The sequence below is a fragment of the Melopsittacus undulatus genome, chromosome 5 (genome assembly GCF_012275295.1).
Source record: "Melopsittacus undulatus isolate bMelUnd1 chromosome 5, bMelUnd1.mat.Z, whole genome shotgun sequence".
Classification (NCBI taxonomy): domain Eukaryota; kingdom Metazoa; phylum Chordata; class Aves; order Psittaciformes; family Psittaculidae; genus Melopsittacus; species Melopsittacus undulatus.
Genome location: NC_047531.1, coordinates 52857244 through 52882155, shown reverse-complemented (window position 1 = coordinate 52882155; position 24912 = coordinate 52857244). Strand labels below are relative to the sequence as shown.

Here is a 24912-nt window from a genome sequence, read left to right as displayed (position 1 = left end):
ATCACTTTTCCAGATAACAGTAACTTTTTAAATAAGCTCTCCAGATAGTGACCAAACTCCATATCTCACAGTGCCCAGCATCACTGAGCCCTAGTCTTACTGCTGACCTCCAGGCACAAATGACAGTGATATTGAACACCTGTTTGACAAGCAGCCCATCACCCTGTACTTACCTGTGCTGCTGCAGGCCCAGCAGCACCGATTTCTCTAGCCTTGTCTCATTGGCTATTGTGAACTGCATATCATCCTGTTGTGTACCCGGCATGGCTTCCAGGGACAGCGCTGTGTACTTGGAGGTATCTGCTTGCCGGTCACTGCGATCTGCAAAGGAGATCTGGCTTGACGACTCCTCCAATTGGTGAGGTTCTTCATAAATTAGCAGACTCCTTGACCTCACTGCATATAAAGATAGGAGGCAAAATTTGATTAGAAACAGGCAGCTTACAGAACAAACCTGATTATTTCAGAAAATTCCAGAGCAGAACTAAAGCTGCAAGTTCTCTTCATAGTGCTTAACTGGTAATTTGACAGCTGAGAAAAGATACCACAGCAATGGTCCAGGTAGTGATCAAAAAGTTCTGAACTATTCACAAAATAAGAACAAAATGAAACAACTGCTTTGATAATATATACTGAAGACAACTGGTTCATTATGGATATGTAATACTAAGAATTTCCCACTCAGTCCTCATCCTCTTTGTTGACACTGGCAATGGAATGCCAGCTGATACCAGCTACACATTTTAACAATATAAATATTTGCTACCAAGTAGAAATCCTGCTACCTTTTACACACTACTAGCTTCAGCTCCACAAATAGAAACAAAACTGTTTTACACAGAATTACCAAGCAGGACAGTGGGCTTTGCCTATGTTTCTGAAGTCTGCTGCCAGCAGCATAGCTTGCTAAACTATCCTTCTCTGAAAAACACAGGTATGACAAATTAAGAAGCAGAAAAGCAAGAGGTGCTTGAGGAGGGAGTTAGTTATGGGGGGTGGAAAACAAGTGCCAAAACACAACCAAGAAAGAAGCAAGACTGGGATAGTTGTCACTTACCAATGGAGTCTGTGTAGGACTCTGGTGAGGAATGCTGCCTGGGCAACACCATCTTTGTAGCAGAAGGATATGGCCCATAGCTCTGAGAGAAGCTGCCAAAAACTACTGCAAAGCACAGCACCACCATCTGGCAAAGGAAGGATGCAGAAGAGGTAAGAGCAATAGCTGTTGACCCACATGTGAATATCAAAACTAAAAATTAACACAACATAGATCTGACACTTTTCCAAAACAAATAATTGGAGGGTATTTCCATTACTACATTCAGTGTCTGTTAGCAAAGGCACATATACAATAACAATCCAGTGTTTCAGAGGAAAGTTCTCAACACTGGAGTTTGCTTTCAATGTCTGCCACCTTTGCAGCCTGTTGCCTTATTTACTTCCAAAGTTGAAAAGCAGAAACAGCCACAATGTATGTTTTACAGATACTGTCAGGAATTTCCAAGGTTATTCCTGCCACTGTCCTGAGTCTTGCTTAAAAGTGACAGAGAGGCCACATGACTAGAAAAATAACTTCCATCAATTTATAGCATTAGTATAAATGGAATTTGCTGGCTGAGTATCAGGAGAGAAAAGGGGAAAGTTTCATTCTAAGAGTTTTCCTCTCCTGGCTACTACTATTGAAATAGGACAGAGGCAGATTTACAGCTTTGGTCGTATTTTTATTTGGACAATAAAATTTTTCTTATGTTTATTTTTACTGGTATCAAAAGAACCAAGCATCATCGGTCACCCTTGTTTTCATTTTACAACCCTAAACATTTCTAGCATTACAATGTTGTAGGAAATTATAAAGCAGGTCAGTCGGAGCAGCAGTGCAGCACCTAACCAAAAGCACAGGTTCACTCTCTTCCAGAACCTAATGCCTTCCCACAACTATTAATCTTCATCAGCCAGGAGTCTCCCCTATCTCAAAACTAATTGTCAAGTTATGAAGAGAAGGTTTCCAAACTGAGAATTTGCAAGTCAGGGGCTTTGTAGAAGGGATGTGCCTCTGAGCAGTGCAATGAGATTCTCATTCCTCCACAATTCCCAGCTTTAGCAAAACTCACCATAAGACAGGTCCCTGTCTGTGTGCTAGCTGCCTTATATGAACGGGACACTTTCCCAGCAACCATGGCTTGAAGTCTCTGCAACTGCTGCAGAAGTGTTCTGGAAAACAAAGACAACAGACAAGCATCACACACACTGGTCTACCTGCTGGTTAAATAGCTTTTTGCTTCACATTCCACACCTGTGGAATAAAACAGCATGTATGATTAGGTACAGATAGTTAAAGCCCTCTCCTGGAAGTAAGTAGCAAGGAATATTTTTATTTTTACAAAGTTTTTACATGTAGTAACACTGGGATTTTCGAAAAGATCTTTGGCTTTCCCCCAGCTGACATCCCTGAACAATTACTACTTCAGTGCTGTCAGAAAGCTCTTATAAATAAAAACTGCATTTTCAGTGTTTCCACAGGAAATTATTCTGGTAAGCACACAAACAACTGAAGCTGCTCTACATGCAAGTGACTAGATGCACAGACAACCTGATTCTATGTCATGAACTCAGCAGGAGTTTCACCATTATTTAGAAAGATGCACAAGCAAGTTTATAACTGTGCTAGTTGGTGGTAGAGTATATGGCAACCTCATTTTTCTGAATGCCTGATCACAGAATCACAGAATCCCAAGGGTTGGAAGGGACCTCAAAGATCATCTAGTCCAACCTCCCTGCAAGAGCAGGGTAACCTAGAGTACATCACACAGGAACTTGTCCAGGCGGGCCTTGAATATCTCCAATGCAGGAGACTCCGCAAAACCCCCTGGGCAACCTGTGGTCTACATGCTGGACCATTTTCAAAGGGAAGGTCTTAAAGCCAGGCATAGGCACAGATTCATTTTTTTCAAATTCTTCTACCAATAAAGCACTTTATTGCTATTTCCTAAATCCTTCAGTAGTTGACAAAAATCATGGATGCTTCAAGTGGCCACTGTGACTGTCTTTCAGAGTTCCCAACCACAAAAGCAATTCTCTTGTGGTTGGAATCAACAGTCCCAGAGGATATTCTTCTGTCTTTCTGGCTGATTTTCTTCTGCTGTATCATCAATTACTATAGTCAGGATACTAGTCATTTAAGTGGGAAATGATCTCAAAGTATGATTGATATACGGTTTTCACAGCAGTTTGCATTAAAGCTTTTTAACAGATGAGGAGTAACCCAAATACCTGTCCTCAACAGAAATATAGACAGCTTTGTACCAATGTTACATTTGCTGTTTGTCTCCAACTTTACTTTTCACTCCTACTGTAGTCTCACAATCTATGGCAGAGGATAACCCCCACAAAACTCCAGGCAACGGCTTTGGAGGCTGTGACGTCAAATGCTAAAGCAAGAGGCAAGGTCAGGATGTCACAGAAAATAGAAGGATTATTTTAAGATCAAACTGGCTAAAAGCTAATTGTAGGACAGACCCAGAGGTGCCTTCACAGCTCAATATACACTGGTCTGCCTATTATAGGTTTTTTTTTATCATCAATGCTCATTGCTAATTAGGGTTTAATGAATTCAAGGACTTCAAGAATACATTCTGAAATGAGCACAAGGCATGCTCACAGCACACATTTATCTGGGCCAGCAGATCCTTCTCAATTTATTAAGGAAGGATGTCTTTCATGCTCTTGAGAGGATGGTTAATTCTGCAACTCAGTATTTAAAAACAGAAAGTGATTCGTCTAATTCAGTCCCTTATTCACTATTAGGGAGACCACAGGCAAATCAAAAGATGAAAAAACACTGTCCATCATGTAAATGAGACCATCCTAATTCCCTGCTGTCTTCTGTATCTCTCCCCAGTTCCTTCTATTATCCGCTACAAAGCATGGGGTTCACAAAGACTTCAGTACATGGTATATATCATTTTCTGTCACAGAACATGCTGCACACACTATTCGCACTGTATGTCACCAGCTATGCTACAGAGCGATGCCTTTTTAACCCCACAATTTCTGTGCTATTTTAGAAGACTAAATCTTGCCCCCATTTCAGGCCTGAGTCATTGGGCTCAACATGGAACAGCTCTGCAGAGTGAGGAGGAAAGAGCACTCCTCCTCCCCAGCTCGGGGGCTGGAAGCAGCCTTGAAATGCTGATCCTTCTTGCCACTTTTTGTGGAGGCGTCAGTGAGAAAACAGCTAATGGCTGTGAGGAAATGAACAGAGAAGAGGCAATTCTCCTCGTTTTGCTTATCTCTGCCTTTTTGTGTCCAATTTAAAAACCTGCTGGGCAGACTGGGCCCAGAAAGTCAATTCCAAAAGACTCCTTTTTGGAAAACATAATTAGGCAGGTATTTTGAGATGTCCTATACAGGGAGGAAGATTCATCCTCTACCTTATGTACCAACTATCTTCATATAAAATGTCTTTCCCAAGTCATTTATCTGTTAGAGAGCTGCTGTCTTCTCAACAGACAAGGACACTGTGCTGTGAGCTGACAGGCTACAGGTTAATTTTCAGACTAAGAGAAAGAGGCAAGGCAAGAGCAAGAAATAAGTTTGTTTGTTCAGAGATGATACCAGTTTACCTTGCCACTCCTTGGTGCTTTTATTCTCTGTTTGAATCTGGAATGGTAGAAGACTGGATGCTGAGGTCAAAAGACCTCCTTTCTCACGTGAAAGCTGCCTTCATTGTTACTGGATGGTTGCAAGAATTATTTGAACTGAGACAGGGGAAGAGAGCAGCTCTCTGCTCTGAAGAACAGGGATTCATGTTAAACTAAGATGCTTCTAAATAGCAACAGGAAGGCCACTAGTGCTTTTAGTGAAACACACTGCCTATGGCTAAGTTCTGCAAGGAGAAAATGCAATCCCAAGGCAGCGTGTGTAAGGGGCTTTGCACCCACTAGGATTATTTTCACTGTGTCTGACACATTTCTCAGTGATATTCAATTAGAGGGTCACCTCAGTAGGAGGTGTGAACCTGCTTTCACGCTTTTCTCTGCCAATGGAAGCACCTCATAGGAAAGCTGTAAAGTGACTGAAGACCCCTGCTCTCCCTTCCACACCCTGCCAGCAAATTCACTCTGCCTGTGATGTCTTGTTTTTATGTGCACATTGACATATTCATCTTCAGAAAAGCCCCTTTCACTGCGAAAGTAAGGAACAAGTCAAGGCTTCTCCTTTGCTTCCAGTGACACTTTGATTAAGGAGAGAAAATTTGTCAGTACAGGACATGGCCACCTGGGACATGACTTTCTTAAGTCAGTGTTTAAAATCCAACATCAATTTAAGCAAACAAAACCAGACAGACAGCTGCTAGAGGACACCAAATACTGCTTATTTTTATTAAGATTTTTCAGAGAATGCACCTACTTTGTGAGAAACAAAACCTAGTTTTCATAAGGGGAGAGAAAAATTATTCTGTCTTCCAACTCTATACACAGATTTCTTCTCTGCCTGTCCTATTTGTAGGAAAGAGAGCAAATCCCGAAGTAAGGTTTTCACTGAAAGACCAGAATACTTCAAAGCAGAAAAAGAAGAAAAAACCCACAATTTTTCCTTATTTGAATTACAGAGAAAAAAAATCAGCAATTTTCCATCAAAGATGTTTCAGCATAAAAAACCATGATCCTGAAAACCAGAAGTTGCTCCAGGGCTGCCATGCTTTGTCAGCTATTATAAGAGTGGTCTGAAATGAAGTGCAAGAGATCCCATTGCAACTTAAATCCAGATCCTTCACTCCTTGAAAATAACCTGGTAAAATGACTTTACCAGCCTCAAATAAATGAACAGCCAAACAAATCAGTGAAGTCTGGCAGTTTTGGTGCTGATAAGCCTTTGGTGGGTCAGACTGATATACAACTTGATCTTTAGATGACTGTGAGTTGTAACAATAGCTTGAACAGAAGCATGAGAAATGGAAGAACACCCCAATTGTATTTATAAAGACATTGGCTTTAAGGTGCCTGTCAGAGTGGTATCTACACAATTTGCTAGAGATTACACTACTGGAACAACTTTAGCAGCTGCTTGCAGGCACTGTCCATGTCTGACACTCTCACCCATATGCCAATTGGATCCTGTATCTATCATTTCTCCAGGAAAAACGATCATCAATATATTTATAAATACACATTCAACAGAACTGAAAAGCAGAAATACTTCTCATATGTCATACACAGTACCAGATGTTTCAATACCGCTTTTAAACCCGAATTGCCATGGCTCCCAGCTAGACAACACTGGTGCCAGAGAACATATTCAACCCCCTAGGTTACTGGCAGTTTCTGCTTTTAGGCCCAGTGCCAAAACATGAGTGGATCAAGCCTTCTTGCTGACTGAGACAAGTTGGTTAAACTTTTGGTGCTAGCTTCTTCTCACACCCTTTGCTTTCTAAGACAGGAGTGCCCCACATGTTTAGATGCTACTCTGAACCAATGAGAGACTGGCCCACTTGTGGCTACAAGACATAACAGATATACATGTAACAATGTGCTTCCTTAGTTTTGAGAAAACTGCCTAGAAAGGAACTTGGATGTGTTTCTTTTAAGGGACTGAGTCACATGAATTAGGAGAGGAAACATATGCTAGTGTTCTAATACTAAAGATGCCAAAAATGCTGCAGTCACCCACTCAAGAGTAATGACAATTAAAAACTCCCCTGCATCTTGATCCACAGCCTCCTGCTTTGCCTTTTAAGATGCATGAATGTCAAGGGAGGTGTTTCTGGATGCCAGCTCTTTGACCACACTTGCACCTTTTACAATACATCTTTTGAGAACCAGAATTTCAGGCTAAAGCAGGCTCTGAGGGATGACAGTCCTAAATTTTTTCATATTACTGATAATAATGTAGGAACTTTCAACCAGAAATTCTACTGTTTCCATGGTTTGGAGCCAGATTTTGAAATGTAAGCAGGGTTTCCCTGAAGTCTTAGGTATGTACCTGTGAAAATATGTTCTATATATAGAATAACATGCTCTAAAAACTGACTGCACATACTGAAAGGAAACTGCTCTTCAATCATTTTATGTTTTGGAAATTGCCCCTCAGTTCATCTCAACTCCAGCAAGACTGTAAGAACGTGAAACTGACTTACAGCACATACACATGCATGAACTTCTAAGGTAAGCAGCTATAATCCAGTTTTCCAACAGGGTAAAAAAAACCCAGTTTTGTCTTCATCTGCACTTGGATGCATGAACTCGTTTTCCTATTACCTTTCTTCCACCACTGCAATTTTTCCCAACAAAATAACAGCTCTGATATTTGTAGATCTACTTTTAGATAATACCTTCAATGATGTCTTAATTTTTTGCTGCACTGAACACTCAATGTTGCAGTTAAAGTTAACTGGGGCTGTGTTTTGATCAGATCAAATAACATACATGTGTGTATGACTGCATGCTAGGTACTTTGAGAAATAAACATAAATTTGGCCATGCAAGAATAAATCAATACTGCATAATTTTTACCATCACTGCTTTAAACTTTGATTCCTGACTGTACATAGGAGATGAAAGTACCAGTTATAGGATGCTGTGAAGAAAATTCTGAAATATTTGAACAGTTTCTGGATGTCCCCTCAAGCCTCTGTGCAAATACCAATAAGGAAACCAGACGTTTTGAATTCACTGTAGGAAGTGGGTAACATACGTTAAACAAGGGCCTGAAACCGTTCTCTGAATTATACAGTTGCACAATTATACACTGAACAAGGTAAGTGGCTCTGGGGTTAACCTGAAAAAAAAACCCATGATGTGGTATGTTACATAACAGAGGCTTGGAGAAAGCAGGCACTTTCATAAATTTCTCAGTACTTTAATTCAAAGCCTTAACAGATTTTAGAGATGATTTCTATCTAAAGAGCCAAAATAACATCGCCATTAATTACAAGAATTTCTGTGCAGAGGGTCAGGAAGATCTGCTTCTCTGCGGGAGATTGCAAATCAGTATCAATTCTATTGCAGAGGCAAGAAAACAACGCAAACCATCCCACATGCCCAAAGGATGAAGAATTTGGAGATACTATCACTTAGCTAAATATCTGTAGAGTATTTCATGTGAGAGAATTAAGATCATGAAATAATAGAGAATATGCTAAAGGTCCTGTCCAAAAGGATGGACAATATCAAGCAAGCTGTTTTCACAACCACGTCTACAACAACTCAGAGATTAAAACAGGTGGCCAAATTCAGCTGAACTGGCAAGAACAACTCTAGGCTTCAGCACCTCCTGGGACAGATACTGGGAGAGAAAACCCTACCCCACACCTACAGAACAATTCCTGGTTCTTTTATGTAAATCCCTGGAGGAAGATACAAGCAGCACAGAAATGGCTTGGCTCTCTTCAAACAAGCAGCAGATGTCTTTATGCATGAGCAGTGTGTGGGAGACACTCTCCCAGCAAATTTCAGAGCTGCAGGGTCTGGCTCCATGAAATTAGAGATTGGATCCGGAGATTAGAAACAACACATGCCACTCAATTAGCAATACATTGGCTGCAAGACAAGCTCTAGGGCCATTTTCCATGATCATGGATCTTATCTTCAAAACCAGCCTCCTCCCACACTTCAGTGCCACTATCATGTTCAATGGGAATAGTCAACCATCATTACACATGCCTGTAACTAGAAGGTGCTAACAGTGGGCTTTATTTAGTACCTACTAATTGAAATTTGCCATCTTTGGAGAACACAAGCATAAGTCATGACTGAGGCTTCAACTCTTGGCTAACATCTGACTAAAAGCTCAGCTATTCAATGAAAATTCAGAATTTTCTGCCCTGTGTCCTTTGAGAAAGCCACCACTGAGTTACCCATTTCTTCAGAAACGAAGAAAGGAGTTCATTCTTCTCCTCCAACTGAAAGAAGTTCTGGCATGTGAGCTGGTCAGAAGTGTGTGTAATAATTGAAGTAACATTTAGTAGTCCGGAAAGAATTAATGATGATTCCTGAGCTTCAGAACTGTGATTTTTGGAAGTGCTATGTTCCCGGTGAAGCTCTCCGGTAAAAGTACTAAATACAGACTATTTGGAGAGTAGGGCTGTTGTTTTCTGTTTGTTGTGTATCAATAATAATGTTTCCTTAAGCAGTGGAAGAAATCTAAAAGGTTTCTCAAGTGCAACACAGGCTAGGGAAACAGTTTAAGACATGACATCAAAGCCTCCATCACAATAATTGGTGTTCCTCATCCTTCTTTGACATTAACCACATCAGATACTGCTATTGTTCACATTTCAATTGTTCTCTTAAATACTTTTTCATTTTTAACTGTAATATTATGCTCAAGTTTTGGTTTACACCCTTCATACCTTACCTGTTAGTATTCTCCAGCACTTCAACCTTCTTACGCAGCTCACTATTTTCATTGGAACAGGTCTCAACTCTGGAGACAGCACCAGGAAAGAAAGAGGAACATAAAATCAGTCATTTACTAAAGAGACTGTAAAGCAAACCAAACTTGCTTTCACAGAGAACTCTATGATCTTGCCTATATTTAATGAAAAGTGACAACACCAAACTTAATCATAACCTTTAATCATACTTCATAGTGTAAAAGACATTGCAAATGATATTATTAGCTGTGGGAGCACCTGCTTACACTGCTCAACTACATCCCAGGAGGTACAGCTCATTCAGGATGGATTGTAACTACTTTTTGCCCTTTGAAATAGCAACAGCAAACACCCTGCTCTGGCTTTCTCTGTTCATTGGGCCCTGGATAAATACTTTAAAGTCACAGAACATGTTATATTGATGTTGTTAGCTAATATCTTGTGCAAAGGTGTTCCTTTGCATTTCATTGCTAAGATGAGGCACCAACCAATTTGGTGAATACCATGCTTCTGAAATCAGATCCTCAAACTTCAAGCGTATGGAGGCTAAACAAGCCAGGAGACTAATTCCCAATAGTGATCATTTCCACACTGCCCCTGGAAACACCCTGAACTAAAGGAGATTATCACATAATAAGCCAAATAAGAGGTACAAGTTAAAATATGGCACTCCTAAAAAGACAAATATGACCATCTGAAATAGCTTCAAAAAGGAAAAACATAAAGGGAAAAAAAGCTTTGACATCTGTATGCATAGGGTGGAATTTCACAAGAGTAACTCTGAGGAAGCAAGATTCAGCTATAAAGAGATAAAAAGAAAAAAAGGAAATTACATCAAGGGTATCACCAAAGACTGTACAAGGGCATTAACTGATCAGTCTGTGAAGACAAATACTAGAGCGTTTGTCTCTTGGAAAAAAATATTAATTTGGGATATAAATCACTAAGTGGGGGTTTGGCTTTTTCTCGCTAAGGGAAGTTGATGGGTCACATGCTGTTTTCCTGAATCCTGCTTATTTTCCCAGGCAGACTTGACTCACTCATTTCCTATTCTTGTCCTCATCTGGACTAGAAGACAGAATATATTCACTCAGAATCCACTTTTCTCTGGACACTGCCCACCTACCGGGCCAACAGGGTTGTATGAGGTGGAAGCTGATAGCAGATGGGTCTTGCCTTATTTAATGTTTAAAGTTTTTATCAGCATGCTAGCCATGTGTCGCAGGTAGACACACTTATGAATGCAGCACCCCAGCACACGTTCAAGCGGAAAACAGAAGGGCCTTTTCTCAGTCATAACCACGAGATGGCAGCTGGCACTCTGAGCAAGAAACAATCCCAGCATCAACAGCTGGATCCCTTCCCAGTCCAGCAACTAGTGCTATTGGCCTGCTTGAAACAGGAAGGAGGCTGGCTTACTTTTTTTCCAGACTGTCCATGTATTCTTTCTTTTTTCTTCTACTTTCTTGGGCAGAAATCTAAGGAAAAAGGAAGAAAAATAGCAAATATTTGTGTAGAAAAAGAAAAAAGCATCCGAGATGAATTAATAAAGTGGTAAAAAGCCCTGACTTTATTAGATTCAAGCCTCTGTACTGTTCTCATTTCTATTCCTGGCAACCAAAGCACTGACTTGGTCTGTTCTCACATCCTGAAGCTTCTCTCAGTAGTAGGAAAAAGATCATTCCCTGCTCTCACAGAACCAAACTTAAAAAGTAAATCAGATTCATCTGGAGAGAATATCCTAGGACAAACACTAAAAGATGATCCCAGGACAATGCCCTGCATCTGAGAGAGTAAAAGCTCATGCATGCACTAGAAAGCAGCTTTGTAGAAAAAATACTTGAGAGTCCTGAAGAACAAGTCAAATTAAGTCAGCAATGTGCCTCCGTAGCAATGGCAGCCAACCATGTCCAGGTCTACATTAACTAGCAGGTTGAGAAAAGTGGTTCTTTCCATCTGTTCAGCACCTGCAAGACCACAGCTGAGTACAGTGTAGAGTTTTGTGGCTCTGAAATAAATACTTTGGATGTACAGAAACAAGCCCAGAGGAGGACCACTGCTATAATAAGCATGCTGGAGCACATGACATATCAGGAAAGGCAGAGAAAGCTGGGTTTGTTCAGATTTAAGAATAGAAGGCTAAGAAAGGAATCCTATTGCTGTCTTCAACTGTCTTGCGCAGTAAAAAATGATCCAGACACTTCTCAGAGGTGTACAGTAACATGGCAAGAAGCATTAAATGCAAGCTGCAACAAGGGAAATTCCAATTAGATATTATTTGGTTTTACCACAAGACCAGCCCAATATGGGAACAGGTTGCCCAGAGATGCTGGCTAGGGACTCATCAATCTTTGAAACAGTAAAATGAGACTAGACGAGTCCCTGAGCAACTTGCTGTAAGCTACACCTGTTTCCAAAGCAAAGAGTTGGACCAAAGGACATGCAGAGATACCCTCCAATATAAATGGCTCTGATTTTATGAAAGTGGTATATGAAATACACAAGGTAACTTCCAACAATTTTCAAAAATGTATTATAAGACCAAATTCTAATTCAGTGTGGGTAAATTTACACCTTTATCTGCAAAACCAATAACAGAATGCATTAACTTTAAAAGATGTGATAATTTCAACAAGTGAGCTGGCCAGGTTTGAAATAAAATGCTTTCCTCCCTGTCAATAGGCTCTTCCTCAAGCTGGAAGAAAGAACAGAGTTGTATAGGGCATTTCACAGCCTTACTATCAACCATTTCTTTAAAGGTAATGAAATTCAATGATAAAAGACTAGGGCACTGAAATACACAGATTTAAAAACATGAAACAGTGGAAAAGAACACCTTCATCACCATGGAAAAAAATACAGAGGTCTTTGCCTACCATAAGGGTAGGATTGTCCTATTTTTAAAATGGAGCCAAGCAACAGCAACTTGATACCCTGCTTGCTAAATACTCCATTGTTCATGTGCTCAGGTAAATACCTAGACAGAGGCACAGAGTCAGTGACAGACAATTTGATGCATGTGTTTAGGAACAAAGAAACACACTTTATTAAAAGGCATCTTACAGCATTCAGCAGTACCACAGATCACTGCTGCAGAACTGTTGCAGCATGAAGGGTAAGTTAGAATGACCCAGCAAAGCTAACATTTACCTTATTCTTTATTTTCCTGCGGATTTTCTTCAGCACCTTCTCCTCTGCTTTTGTCAGGGGCAGTTTGGTAGGGATTGGGTACCCCTCTGCTATCAGTGTCCTCTTCTCCTCCTCTGTCAGGATGAGTGGACCAGTCCCCTGTAATTTCTGCAAGTGGTATAGAAATGAAATGATGTACCAGTAAGTGCACACAGCCCTAGAGAAAAGGGTGTAAGGGAAGAAAGGTAGCATCTCTTTCCAATTCAGAAAACTCTGCCTACTAAACCAGCAGCCTCTTGCAATCGTGAATGGGTGGAACTGGAAAACCTTTCAGGCAGCTTCCATTCAGAGACTGAACCTCTGGGACAGGATTGCTCTCAGCGCAGCTCGGCACACACTAAGGCCAAAAGCAAAACTTCTCTTGGCTCAAACAGGGAAAGAGACAAATGAAATAATCCTTCCCTGAAAATCACCACTTGCTTTCAACAGGACAAGAAGGCAGATTCAGATCTGCCAGGGACAGGTTAACCTAGAAGGGCTGGGCCCTAATGCAAAACACAACCCATGGTGGGACAAGCCTAAAAACACTCTTGAACCCTGTCTCAACTTAGAAAGAAGCACACGCTGTTCTCTGTGGAAACAAAACAGACCAGTGAGCAAGAATTACTGGCTGTCAGTTTTGACCAGAGATCTACTCATCTAGAGAACAACAGAAAGTTGGCAAATCCATGGCAAAACCAGCATTTAAGAGAGAGAGACAGTGGAAAAACCAAGCCCAACTTACATGTGGTGCAGTCAGGAGAGGGGAATTGGAGAGCGCTGAAGCTGTGCGCGATGTCACTTTAGCTGTGGCTTGTAGCTGGATTGGGCTTGAAGGAGGGAGCGATCTAGCTGGGCTCTGCCCTCCTTCAGAGTCACTGCCATGGCTGCTGGGAGGGGTTGGAGGCAAATGCAGAGGATCCACCGCTAAATGGCAAGAGAGACATATAACACAAGGTTTTGAGGTGCTAATTTAAATTTCCACTAGAGCCACAGCCACCATCCAGTTTCCAAGTCTAGGACTGTCTGCTAAAAAGTGGCAAAAGCTCTAGCAAGAGTGGCATCTTGGAAGATTTTCAGAGCATATAAGTCTCCCAAGAAGGAATGAAATGCAGCAGCTATCTTTAGGCTCAGACAAAACAGGACTCTGCACATATGCTCCAGACATTTCTACCTACACTACAGCTTCTTTTCCAAATGCTTTGGAGGTTTAAGCATATCCCTGCAGTACAGGTCCCTTGTTCCTGGGAAGCTGCATTAACAGAGGGGCTCTGAGCCAGCATACTTTCTCTCCAAAACCAGTAGTCTATCCTAACTTTGCTGTGGATTAAACTAATTGTCAGCATTTTTCAAGAGCACGGATCTCATTCAAGGTGTTCTATGAACAGGGAGGAGAGAAATAATCTGGCTCCTAAAGACCTGGTTTGGCACAACTGGAAGGAAGTGACAACCTTGTGACAGCAAGTGTACTAACACAGCAGGAGCAGCATAGGCAATCAGCACAGGAGCCTTTCACCCTGTGCTATCCAGGAACATAAACTAGCTTATACTGCACTTGCAGCCAAAAGAACCTGTGCTGGAATTGGCAAGCAAAGTCCTGGTTATCTTCAAATAGGTCTGGACCAAGAGAAATGGGGCAATGTCTCACCCACTCATATTACATGGATAATTTCCCAGATGTTCAAACCAGCCATAACTAAGCAATTTTCTGAGACAGATTTACAACAATGAGACTTGGGAGTAGCAATATATAGGGATGAATTTACCACCTTTCATTTCTGTTATATCTTGCAAATTGGAGTTGAAAAGATCAAATGGGTGGTGGCGGAAGAAGGAAAAAAATAGTAACAAAAAAGAAAAGCTATTACACATGAGCTCTTTCTGTCTAGCATCTGAACTCTAGTACTTGTCTGAAGATACACACTTGAAAAACAGCAAGGCCCTTAATCCCACAGATTGAGCAATCGAATCTACTCCATGGGTTAAGATATAGCCTCCCTTTTTCCACCTGCAACATCACTTGTTTCTCTCCCTAGAGAAGTTGTACTTACCTACACAAAGAGTTCACTAACAGAATATCAAGTATGAGAAGCAGTTATCAGCTAAAATTTCAGCCCAAATATTTGGCTCCTTCAAACTTTTCTTGTGTTAACAGATTATGTGCCACAAAACTGCATTTAACTTTCAGGGCAGGGATCACTGTTCCTCATTCCTCATGCACAGATTAGTGCAAAGGGATCCTAGTAATTCTTAAAAACTCTACTAGAACTAATATGCTACAAACAGATGCACCTAACTTTAAATTTCACATAAACTCACATCCTTGATTTTGTATCAGAGGTTAAAGCAATAGCATTTCCACTTACACTTTTCATGTTTTCTAAGCCCTAGTTAAGTCCCCTCAAATTGATTTCTAGCCTAAATAAGTAAGGATAAAGCCTAATTAAGCCTAAATAATTTAAGGATTCAAGCTCCCTCCACAAGAAAAACATAAATGGGTCAGAAAGAGTGGCTCTTTAGCAGCCTGAGTTGACTCCCTAGAAGGCAACAGCTTCAGCCTAAAGATTAACATGGCAAATGAGGAAGCCAAATATTTAATCAGGCTAAAGTACATTTATTATGCATTCTGGTCATCTCCCACTGCATTTCAGGTTGGTAACTAACAGACCTTCCTTAGAAGAGAGATTCAAGAACTGATCCACTTCATGGGGCTCCAATTTAATCTCTGGAAGAACTTTCTGGCTCAGTGGTTTCATCTAGAAAAGAAAAATTAACAGCATGAAAACCCAAAGCACTCATCTTACAAATCTTAATAGAGGGATTTGAGGAAGACTTCTCCATAAAATGAAGAGGTTCCCTCTCCTCCTGCTCTGCTACAGGCAAAGCTTTAACTGCTTCACACAGTTTGCTAAACCAGGCTACAGAGAATACTGCCCTGACTACTCCCACTATGGCTTTTCTTACTACTATATTTAGCTAAATAAAAGATTACGCCTCAGAGATGACATTTCAGACTGAAAGCTAGCATGCAACCCACTCAAATTACTTCTCTTAGCAACAGAGCTGCCGCTAGGATTTGCCGGACCGCACAGTCTGTTCGAGCAGAGACAGAAACACTCCTGGCAGTGTTGTCATCTGGGAGCAAGAACAAGGTGCCAGTTACTGAAGCACCAGATTATCAGACCTAAATTCATTTCACAATGTAGAGGAGCAGGAAAAGAGACAGTCATGGATGACTGAAGTTTGGAGGAAACATATGCTTGCCCTGTTGATGGGGCTGGGGCACTAGTCTGCCAAGCTGCTGCCCAGAGTCTGCCTGTGTGTTACAGATCCAGGCTTGAGGAAGTCAGTCTGGCACATCAGCGAGCTCAATGCAGCCAAACTCTCTAACTGTGTAACTAATCCACGCAATGGTAATGAGCCACCAGCTAGTCCTAGTGTACTCTGCAAATCATGGCATTGCAGACTACAGCAGGACTATGTACTGGGGATAGCACATTCAGACTAGACGAGAATTATGGGAAACTCATGTTGAATTTTTTCAGTTTCTCATAAAATAATTTGTTGCACAAATTTCTGATCCACATCCAAGTGGAAACATTTATTTTCAGCATATACTAACTCTACCCAGCCTGGACTGACACCCTAGGGAGTGAGAACAGTCATGCTTCTTCCTCAACTCACAGGTGAGCCTGGTGAACTATGAGCTATGGCAGCTCATTCTCCTTAACCCAACCACAGCCAAACTAAGCCCTTTAGAACACCCACTGGCTGCTCCAGCTGTGGTCACAAAGGCATCATAAATGCTCCTCATGAGGCAGGTTGGTGTGGAAGCAGCAGCTTGCATTGTCAAAACTTCACAGACCTGGCAGAAGTGACTTAGCGGGCAAACAAGAGAAACTCCCCAGTTGTTTCAAACAAGGAGTCTTCTGATTAGGGGAAGCACTGCAGCACTTAAGCAAATTATTATGAAAGACACTTAGTTTGTCACAGGCTTGACAGGGAAAATGGGTTAGTTCAGATGGGACTGGTTCATTAGAAACTCTTTAAATACTTCTAAAGCCACATGATCTCCAAGCTTTGGGGTCAGCACAGAAGAGAAAATTGTGCATTCAACCATTAAGAACAGAAGATGCAGATAAGTGTTTTGAAGCACAAGTTCTTACAGCAAACATTAAAAACCATTAAAGCAGACTGCAGTGTGCATCCTGAACTGACAAGCTTTGGCACCAACAAGGCTACACTGGTATGCAGTCTTAGCTGTAGCTAACTAAGCTAACTTAGCTGTAGCTAACTTATCTGTAGCTAACTAAGCAGAGAGAACAGAAAATCTGCAGGTACCAGGGCATCCGTCTGTAGCTCAGGTTGTTCCCCCTCCAGTGACGTGGTTGTGACAGTGAGACTGACTGAAGGAGCAAGGCCTGATGTCTCGCACAACACTTGCTCAGTCTTTATTGCTGCCGGAGTAAGCTCTGTAGCCAGACACCATTCCTCATTTTCCAGGTCACCTGCCAGGGAAGGAAATTGGACACCACATGTTTAGGTCAGAGACAAAAAGACTACAAATGAAAATAATGATAGTCCTCCTCCAGAGAAGAGAAACAAACACAGAAGGCTATCAACAAAACTCTGCCCTTACTATTCATCTCTCAGTCAATGCAAACAACCATGCCATTTCAGGGCTGTAACCTAATCCTAGCCCCAGGATACACAGAGGAGCAGTGTGGAAAGACACAGGACACTAATCACTGTACATTGCCGAAAGCTGCTTACACATAGGAGAACAAGACTAAACAAGCCATTTGGTAAAGCAGCCAGGGAGCTATGTCCTACACACGCTAATGCCTGCTGATTCAGTTTTATTCCTCCTTGTAGAGATAGCATTTAGACAGTTCTGCTCCTTCTACCATTTGCAATCATCAAATAGCTGGAGTGGTGATACTATACTTTTAAAACCAAGGGATTTTTCATACTTTTTAACTTCAAAATTTTCCCCCAAGGATTCATTTAGAAAGTATAAAAGAGGATAAAGGCTTTGATGATCTCACAGGAGCACCAATGCTGTGGTGATCATAGTAATTTCCTCCCCTGAGCCTCTGGAAGTCACAGCATAGGATGCATATTTTGACTGGCAGCAATGAAACGTGCATCACGCATTGGCAGAATTGTCCCATAGCTCCACTTACTGCAAGCTTACTACTTAGGAGAAAGTCAGGCAACTTTTCACCAAACAAAGCTGAAAGGTTTGCCTTGCACTGTCAAGAACTGGAAGATAGTTGGCATGGTAAGTTGGTAGTTTCCATTTATGAAGCAGCTGCTGTTTGGCTTGCTGAGAAGGGCCTTACTATCCCAGGTCTAAAATATGATAGAAGAGGGAAGATCTCAACTTTTAAAACACTCCTACAAGGCTATTAACAACCCCACTTAGAAAAAAGATTAAAAAATCAAATGCATTTTCGGCAACTGTAATTCTGACTTAAAGTTATTCCCATCCCTACTGACAGACTTCAGTCATATAAATTATGACTGAGTACCCTACACCAGCTGTACTGCATCCCAAGAGCACACAGCAAAGTCCTCTGCTACAACTCGTCAGTAGTTGTGGGAGCTCATTAAATTGAGCAGCTGAAATCTGAGCCCAAATATACATAAGAGATAAGAGTGCTGATTTTTTTTTCTCTCAAAGCTTTATTCTGCTTTCAAGCAGAGTATTTACTGCATATATGGCATTAAAGCAGAGAGCAAACACATACACCTTAGAGCTTTGAAATAACTGCATGCTGCATCAACACTGTGGGAGGCAGCCATGGTGCTGTGGCTGTGCCACCAGCAGTCTGAAAGGCTGACACAAGACCCTTCCTTACACATCTAAGTCTATGAAGCTGGTGAGGTGTCAGCAGAGTTCAGCCACAAACAGGTAACAAAAATAAGAGCAGGCTTACACCCTCCAAGCTGTTAAGACCACACACACGTACGGCACACAGGCACTGGGCAGAAGCTGGGTGACTGGAAGAAGGGAGAAGCATGTACATCTCCAGTTCTAGTAATTACTCTGTGGTGAGACCGAACCTCCACCACTGGCAAGTAAGGAGGTAATCTGAGTAAAGACACACCAAGGAATTAAAATGAAAAATATGTATCCTGTAATCAGAAGCTCAAGAGCAGCGAGCCCAGCTCTGCCAAGAGAAGTAACTCCTCAGCAAGGGCCAAACACCGTATTTAAGTTTCTGAAGAGCTTACTCCCAAAGCTTTCTGGGAAATGCAGAAATTAGAAATAGAAGTATTTATGAAAAAAAGAGGTAGCATTGTCTAAATATTAACTCAGAAGAGAGGACATTGCTCTCTTTCAACCCTCCCTGAGCCTCTCTACTCACAAACAAGAGAGCGCAGGTCACTCCCTGCTGACTGCAATGAAATATTCAGTGGATCTGTGGACTACCTGTACCTCGCTGTGTGAGGATCATTCAGATAAAAGCTTTAAAGTGGTATCTTTGCTAGAAATCCAGAATGCCTTGGCAAGTGCAACTTTAAAACACTTGTTTGGATAACTTTGCCAAAATCTCCCCCACATCATGTTGTGCAAAGCCTCTGCTTGCCGTCTCTTGTACCTTTGGGGCAAGCTACACACAGCAATGCGATCATCTGTAATCTGCTTTAGATGCCCTTTGGGAAGGAAGGTTACATATAAATGAGAGCTATCAGCGAAGCAAGTAATTAGCCCTGAAGTTTCTGAGATCTGTATCATCATGCAAGTAGAAGAGAAATCTAGTCATGGATGCCCAGCAAAACAGGGCATGTCCTCTAAGGCTGCACTTTGTGATGTTTGTCACCTCTAACTCACAGACTCATCACGAGGATTCAGCTGCTGTAAAACTATAAGATACGCAGGCCTTCAGCTGGTCAGTTTAGTCCTCTGGAATCTGATTTTGCTGATTAACCTGACATCCCTGCCATCACCACTTAGACCCGCACAAACTGCTTGGAGTTATTATAGGCTTGAAATCCAGTCTAACCAGTTTGTAAGGTTATGGATGGCTTTAAGCGACAGCAACACATTGCATTTAACACCAAAATAATTTTGAAGAACTGCATCTAACACTTCTTTGACACTGCCTGTTACGATGTACTGTGACAGCCTTCATTCCAAATGAATAACCCTGAAAAAGGCAGAGACAGAGCAATACATTGCTGGAATCCCACCTTGACACTTTCCCCCTTTCTATGTTTTCTCCTCTCTGCTCTAAGACAGCTACCAGAACATTCCCCATTCTCCCTCCTTTTCTTCATGAACACAGTGTGTTGACATTATCTGTAAATCATTCTTAGTTTACTCTTATAATAACCCATAGCACCTTAGTCTACTCTGCCAAAACCAGACAAATTTAGGCAAATGGGAAAAAAAGAGCAGGCTATAGAATACTGGTCATATTGAGAGGCACAGCACACCCTCTCCAAGAGAAGAGTAATTCAGATGGAGGGGTATGGGGAACCATCAGAGAGGTTTCATGTAATAAAGAGGCCAAGCAAGAAGGTGCTCATGAAATACTGAAATGAAAAGATAGAAGCTGGCTCAAGGGACCCACTGGAGGAAAAGGGTGCTGTCTTCTCCAAACCAAAGAAAGACATGGTATGGAAAAGAGTAGATTACTGGTGTTGACAAATTACAGGTGTTTATGTTTGACATGATCCAGAACAAACCTGTGAACTATTGAGACTGCCCAAAACAAGAAATAGAGAAAATTATCTTGGTGACAGTATTTTAGACAGATATTAATAGAGCAACACTGCATTGCTAAGATGAGGCAACATGTGCCTGCAAACCATTCAGATATAGAGGGAAGAAAGCCTAACCAAGAGATTTAGCTATCCAAATGGCTAGAAAAATCTACACCCCAAAGATGGCCACTCTGGCTGGTAAAAAATATCTTCTCAGGCTTCAAAACACTGATTCCAAAGTTCACTGTTGAACAAGTGATGGAGGCTGCCAGTCCCCATTCCCAGCTGAAACTTCCCATGAACTTCAGAGCTCTATCATGCACTGACTGTTTAGAGTAGAATTCTCCTCTCTTATCCTTGCATAAATCCATGAATTCTAGGCATTTTGGCACACAAAATATGGCAATGTAAGGAGTCTACACAGTATTTACCAAAATCTCAGCTAACGTTTCTCTGTGCAATAATTTAACTAGAACTGATACAAACTATGTGAACGGAGTATTACTGTTGCAAAGCACCCAGGTATTAAGAAATACTTATGAAGGTTCAATTCAGTATACTTTTGCACATTATATAAAAATAAGAATGTTTTAAAAACATGATCAAACAGTTTCTCTATAGAATCTGTGGTTTACCCAACAAGCAGAACACATGGTGCTCCCCTAACTGGGGAGTTATTTCACGCTTCGTTATTCTCACGGTCTCATGCACAGCTTCATCTCTCATTTACCCAATACAATTCAAATTCTGTTCCCACAGGGTTGTTTAATTCCCTTCTAGGGAGATGCTTCACAAACCTGAATTAATTTCCACACAGGTCCTGAAAATTCAAGTAAACCATGGAGAGATTTAGGCCAAAAAGTATCTAGTAATTTAAAACGGCTAACTGGAGATAACTAGAATTGGATTTTTCAAACGATTTAGCACTGTTGTTATACTTTATCAAATTACAGTACACATCGAGTTTTCAGGTGCGGCTGTGAACATTACCACTTCTGGAAGTTAAACATCAGAGTTTCAAACCAAGCATCCAGACAATCCATTCATCACAGCAACCCAGGGTGACACATGAATTTAAGATCTTATCTTCTGTGTCCATGTCTAAAATTACATTCCTTCAGAAAGCTTGTGTGATGCTTCCGTTACCAAGATCATCCCACTTTTCCTGTAGACTCACATTTAGTATGCATCTGCCACTTTTAAAAAAAGAAAGAAACACACAAACAAAAGCAAAGCCCAAAATGTAGGAGCTTTACAAAGTGACAAAGTAAGTGCAATCAGTGAGCTGAAGCAATGTTAATGTTGATAGGAAAAGCTTTAAACACGTCCTTTCCCATTTGTACTGCTTGCAAGTCTAGCCTGGTCCCAGATACAACATGCAGTATGTTCTAAAATGCTGTGTATGAGATAAATGCAAGAAGGGAAGCTCAAAATAGGACATAATTACCTCAGAACCATAAGTGTAAGCACTGCACATTGTGCTTATCTACAGCAAGGTGTCCAAGTAGCAAACTCCTTCTGTCCTCTGTTTTTACTAATCCTGCTGTAGGTTCCACCATCTGCTGTTAAGACGCGCAATGCTAGTGGGATCTACTCAACATACCACAAGTTGACTTTCCCTTTTCTCTTTTCTTTCTCCAGATTACTACACCCCAAAGGGAAAAGGCTATGCAACATTCCGCTCAATGAAAACTTAAGATCTTTAAAGTCCATTACGAAGGCTGAGTTACACACTTGGATTTGGGTGCACAATGCACCCAAGTCAACTTCTTTCTATGCAGCACACCATATACATTATAATGATAGTTTTCAGCAGACATGGATTTCACTGCTCCTTTATGCATCACAGCTGAAGCAATAACCAGTATGTGTGATTGAGGTGTACATTAAAAACACACAGCCAAGAAGGGCTGTGTTTGTACATGGCAAAATACTACTTCTGTGTTTGTCAAAAATATTTTTTAATATATCTGTATTTATATATATGTAAAAAATTAAACATAATCTCTTAACAACAGCATGTGCAGCTTTCTAAGATACTCATACTTCTCTGAAGAACCTCAACATTTTGCTTCTTTCCTTGTTCCATATAGTATTATAAGAAGGCAGGGGAGGAAAAATAGAAAACAAGGTCAAAAATGCTTACTTCAATTGTATATTTTTTAATATCAGTTTCCAGCAAGTTCTGCTTTCCTTTTAAAAAAATATTTCTATCCAACATTGCTCTATCTGAGTCTTCAATCTTGTCCAACATACCACCTCTTTTCCAGAGAAAAAATAGATCTTCTCCAGTATTGACTGAATTTCACCCTCTGTGATAGATGTACAGTAAAATAGAGCTTATGAAGTAAATAAAAAGTTCTGCTTTGCTCCCCACATTCATTTCAGCACTAGTCATTAAAAGTTTAACAGAGACACTTTCTGCATGGGTAACCACATTGTATTGGTGAGTTGTTGTGTATTTTTAAATAAATTAAGGTAGAGCTGCACTCTGTATCTCACCTTCACCCCTCCCAAGTACAGAGAATGCAAGTACTCAGAGAAACAACATCATTTCACCATTTTCACATGTTTTTCCCTCTACAGTAAAAAGGAAGACAGCACCACCAGGTAAACAAACCCACCTGAGGGGTATACTACTGAACCTAAACTTGAAGGGGAAAGAAAAAATACCCATACCATCATTACCACCATGACAGATCATAATCACACAGAAAAGAGATGCATGACTGCATGTCATTTGAAACAAGCCCACAAAGAAGACCTGTAGAAGCATCAAGGGATATGCTTATCTGCATAAGCAGAATGAAGAGGCAGATCTCACCTTCTCAAGTTCACTGTCCAACCAACAGATAAAACAGCTAGAGAAAGACAAACCCAGAAACTTAAGGAGACCACAACAGACTATCGGTCAAAGTGCTTTGTACTGGTAACAGAAGAGACCTCTCTGGACAGTGCAATGCAAAAAGATCCCTCATGAGTCAAACTGTTCTCCAGCAAAGTGTATTTAAATAATCCCTCAGCTGCGTCATGGATTTGAGCAAAAGGGCTTCAACTAATTCCTTCTGGACCATGACAGACCTTGTACTGCCATCATGAACCACAGAGATGCACAGCCTGCATTGCTTCTGCACAATAGCACGCAGACTCAGACTCAGATCATCACAGGTTAATAAGACCCTTTGACTCAGATGGCATTTACACTTCAACCAAGGGTCCACACTTGCAAAGCTGTACTTTGAATAAGCACTGCATCCTTGCCTGCATCCTACTTCTGATGTTGCTGCCCCTGTACAGCTAGCAGCAGGATCCAAGGGTGCTCACTAGCTCTATGCCACACAAATACAGCTGCAAACTGGGAACACAGCTGCAAGGGGAAAACACCTCTGGAATAGGGATACAACTTGCTTATGAGGAAAATGGCTGCTCCATCTCTGTCAGCAGAAACATCCCATCAGGAACCTTGAAAGGGGCCTCTGCTGATGCATGGATTCTTGGTATGCTGGTGTACATGCCACTAGTAAGGAAGTTCAGAGTCCCCAGCTCTGCAGTTTGAGCCTCTCCAGCCTCCTGAAGACAAACTGGACATTTCTGGAGGAATAACTGCTTCCTTGTCTCCCCTCTGGGCTCACACCATACCTAGTGCCCAGCTCTGTGCTCCCGTAGCACACCCTGGCAGGCACAAGCCCCATTTATCATGCCTGAAATGCTGACCTCCAACACCGCTAAAGCTACCCGCCAACTCCCATGAGGTAAGAGCCCATATTCATTGACAAACAGTTCCTCTTATAGATTTCCAGATGGCATTTCCCCCTCCCAGCATGCACACACACTCTCACCACAAATAATGAAACCAAACCCCTTGAAACAGCATCGACAAAGGAGATACTGTTTGAATACCAAACATCAGGGTCCTATTTTTTAAAGTGCCTGCCAGGAAGGAAAAATTAAATAAATGGGCAAAGATGAAAGGCAGTGATATACAGTAATCACTACACACAGCAGAAGTAGCCATTCTCCTAACAAAGGATCACCTGTCTTACCAGCATTCCCCCCCCGAGCAGCATGGAGTCCATCTAAACCCCACAGATTATTTGTATCACTATCAAAGTTATTAAGATAGAAACAAGGACACATTGTTCCTCCAATACATAAATAATCAGAGTTAATACCCTCTTTCCTGCAAAGAATTTGACAGTTTTCAGTCAGATGCCTGAGTTACAGGTTCTACTTTAACTTCCCTTCCCACTATGACTTTACCCAAGCATATTTGTCAGCTGTGATACAGTCCCTGATGTTTTTAATTCTTTTACTTAGGGATGTTATTTTTATAACATCACCCTTTACGTATACGGCAGTGAGGCACAGACTGAGGTGGTTAGCTTGGATTTACAGCCTTAAAAAAAAAATCACAGTCTTTTATAAGATATGTGAATATTATCCAAAGAAGTACTACGTTCAAATAAAACAGTTCTCTCTCACCCACCTCCATTTTCCTCCCCATGCCCCATGCAGATGTTGTGAAGGCAATCCATATTATGGCAGCAATCAGGCTTTGGCATTAAAAGGACTTGATGCTCACAGTGCCTAAGTAAGTGAGCATGAACTCCCAGTGCAACACTGCAGAGAAAATGAGATCACTGGTTTCAGAAACA

General features: G+C 41.2%; 1 protein-coding gene across 1 annotated transcript in view; it reads right to left on the bottom strand.

Annotated features, from left to right (window-relative positions):
- Window positions 1-24912, bottom strand: part of CREB3L2 (cAMP responsive element binding protein 3 like 2) — an 81177-nt gene that overhangs the window by 7635 nt on the left and 48630 nt on the right. The window contains exons 3-11 of the mRNA XM_034062934.1: window positions 16883-17049; window positions 15210-15297; window positions 13287-13468; window positions 12524-12670; window positions 10793-10851; window positions 9355-9423; window positions 2112-2211; window positions 1058-1184; window positions 174-396 (exon numbers count right to left, since the gene is read on the bottom strand). Coding sequence (XP_033918825.1) covers window positions 174-396; window positions 1058-1184; window positions 2112-2211; window positions 9355-9423; window positions 10793-10851; window positions 12524-12670; window positions 13287-13468; window positions 15210-15297; window positions 16883-17049 — 1162 coding nt within the window. The remainder of the gene's footprint in view (window positions 1-173; window positions 397-1057; window positions 1185-2111; window positions 2212-9354; window positions 9424-10792; window positions 10852-12523; window positions 12671-13286; window positions 13469-15209; window positions 15298-16882; window positions 17050-24912) is intronic.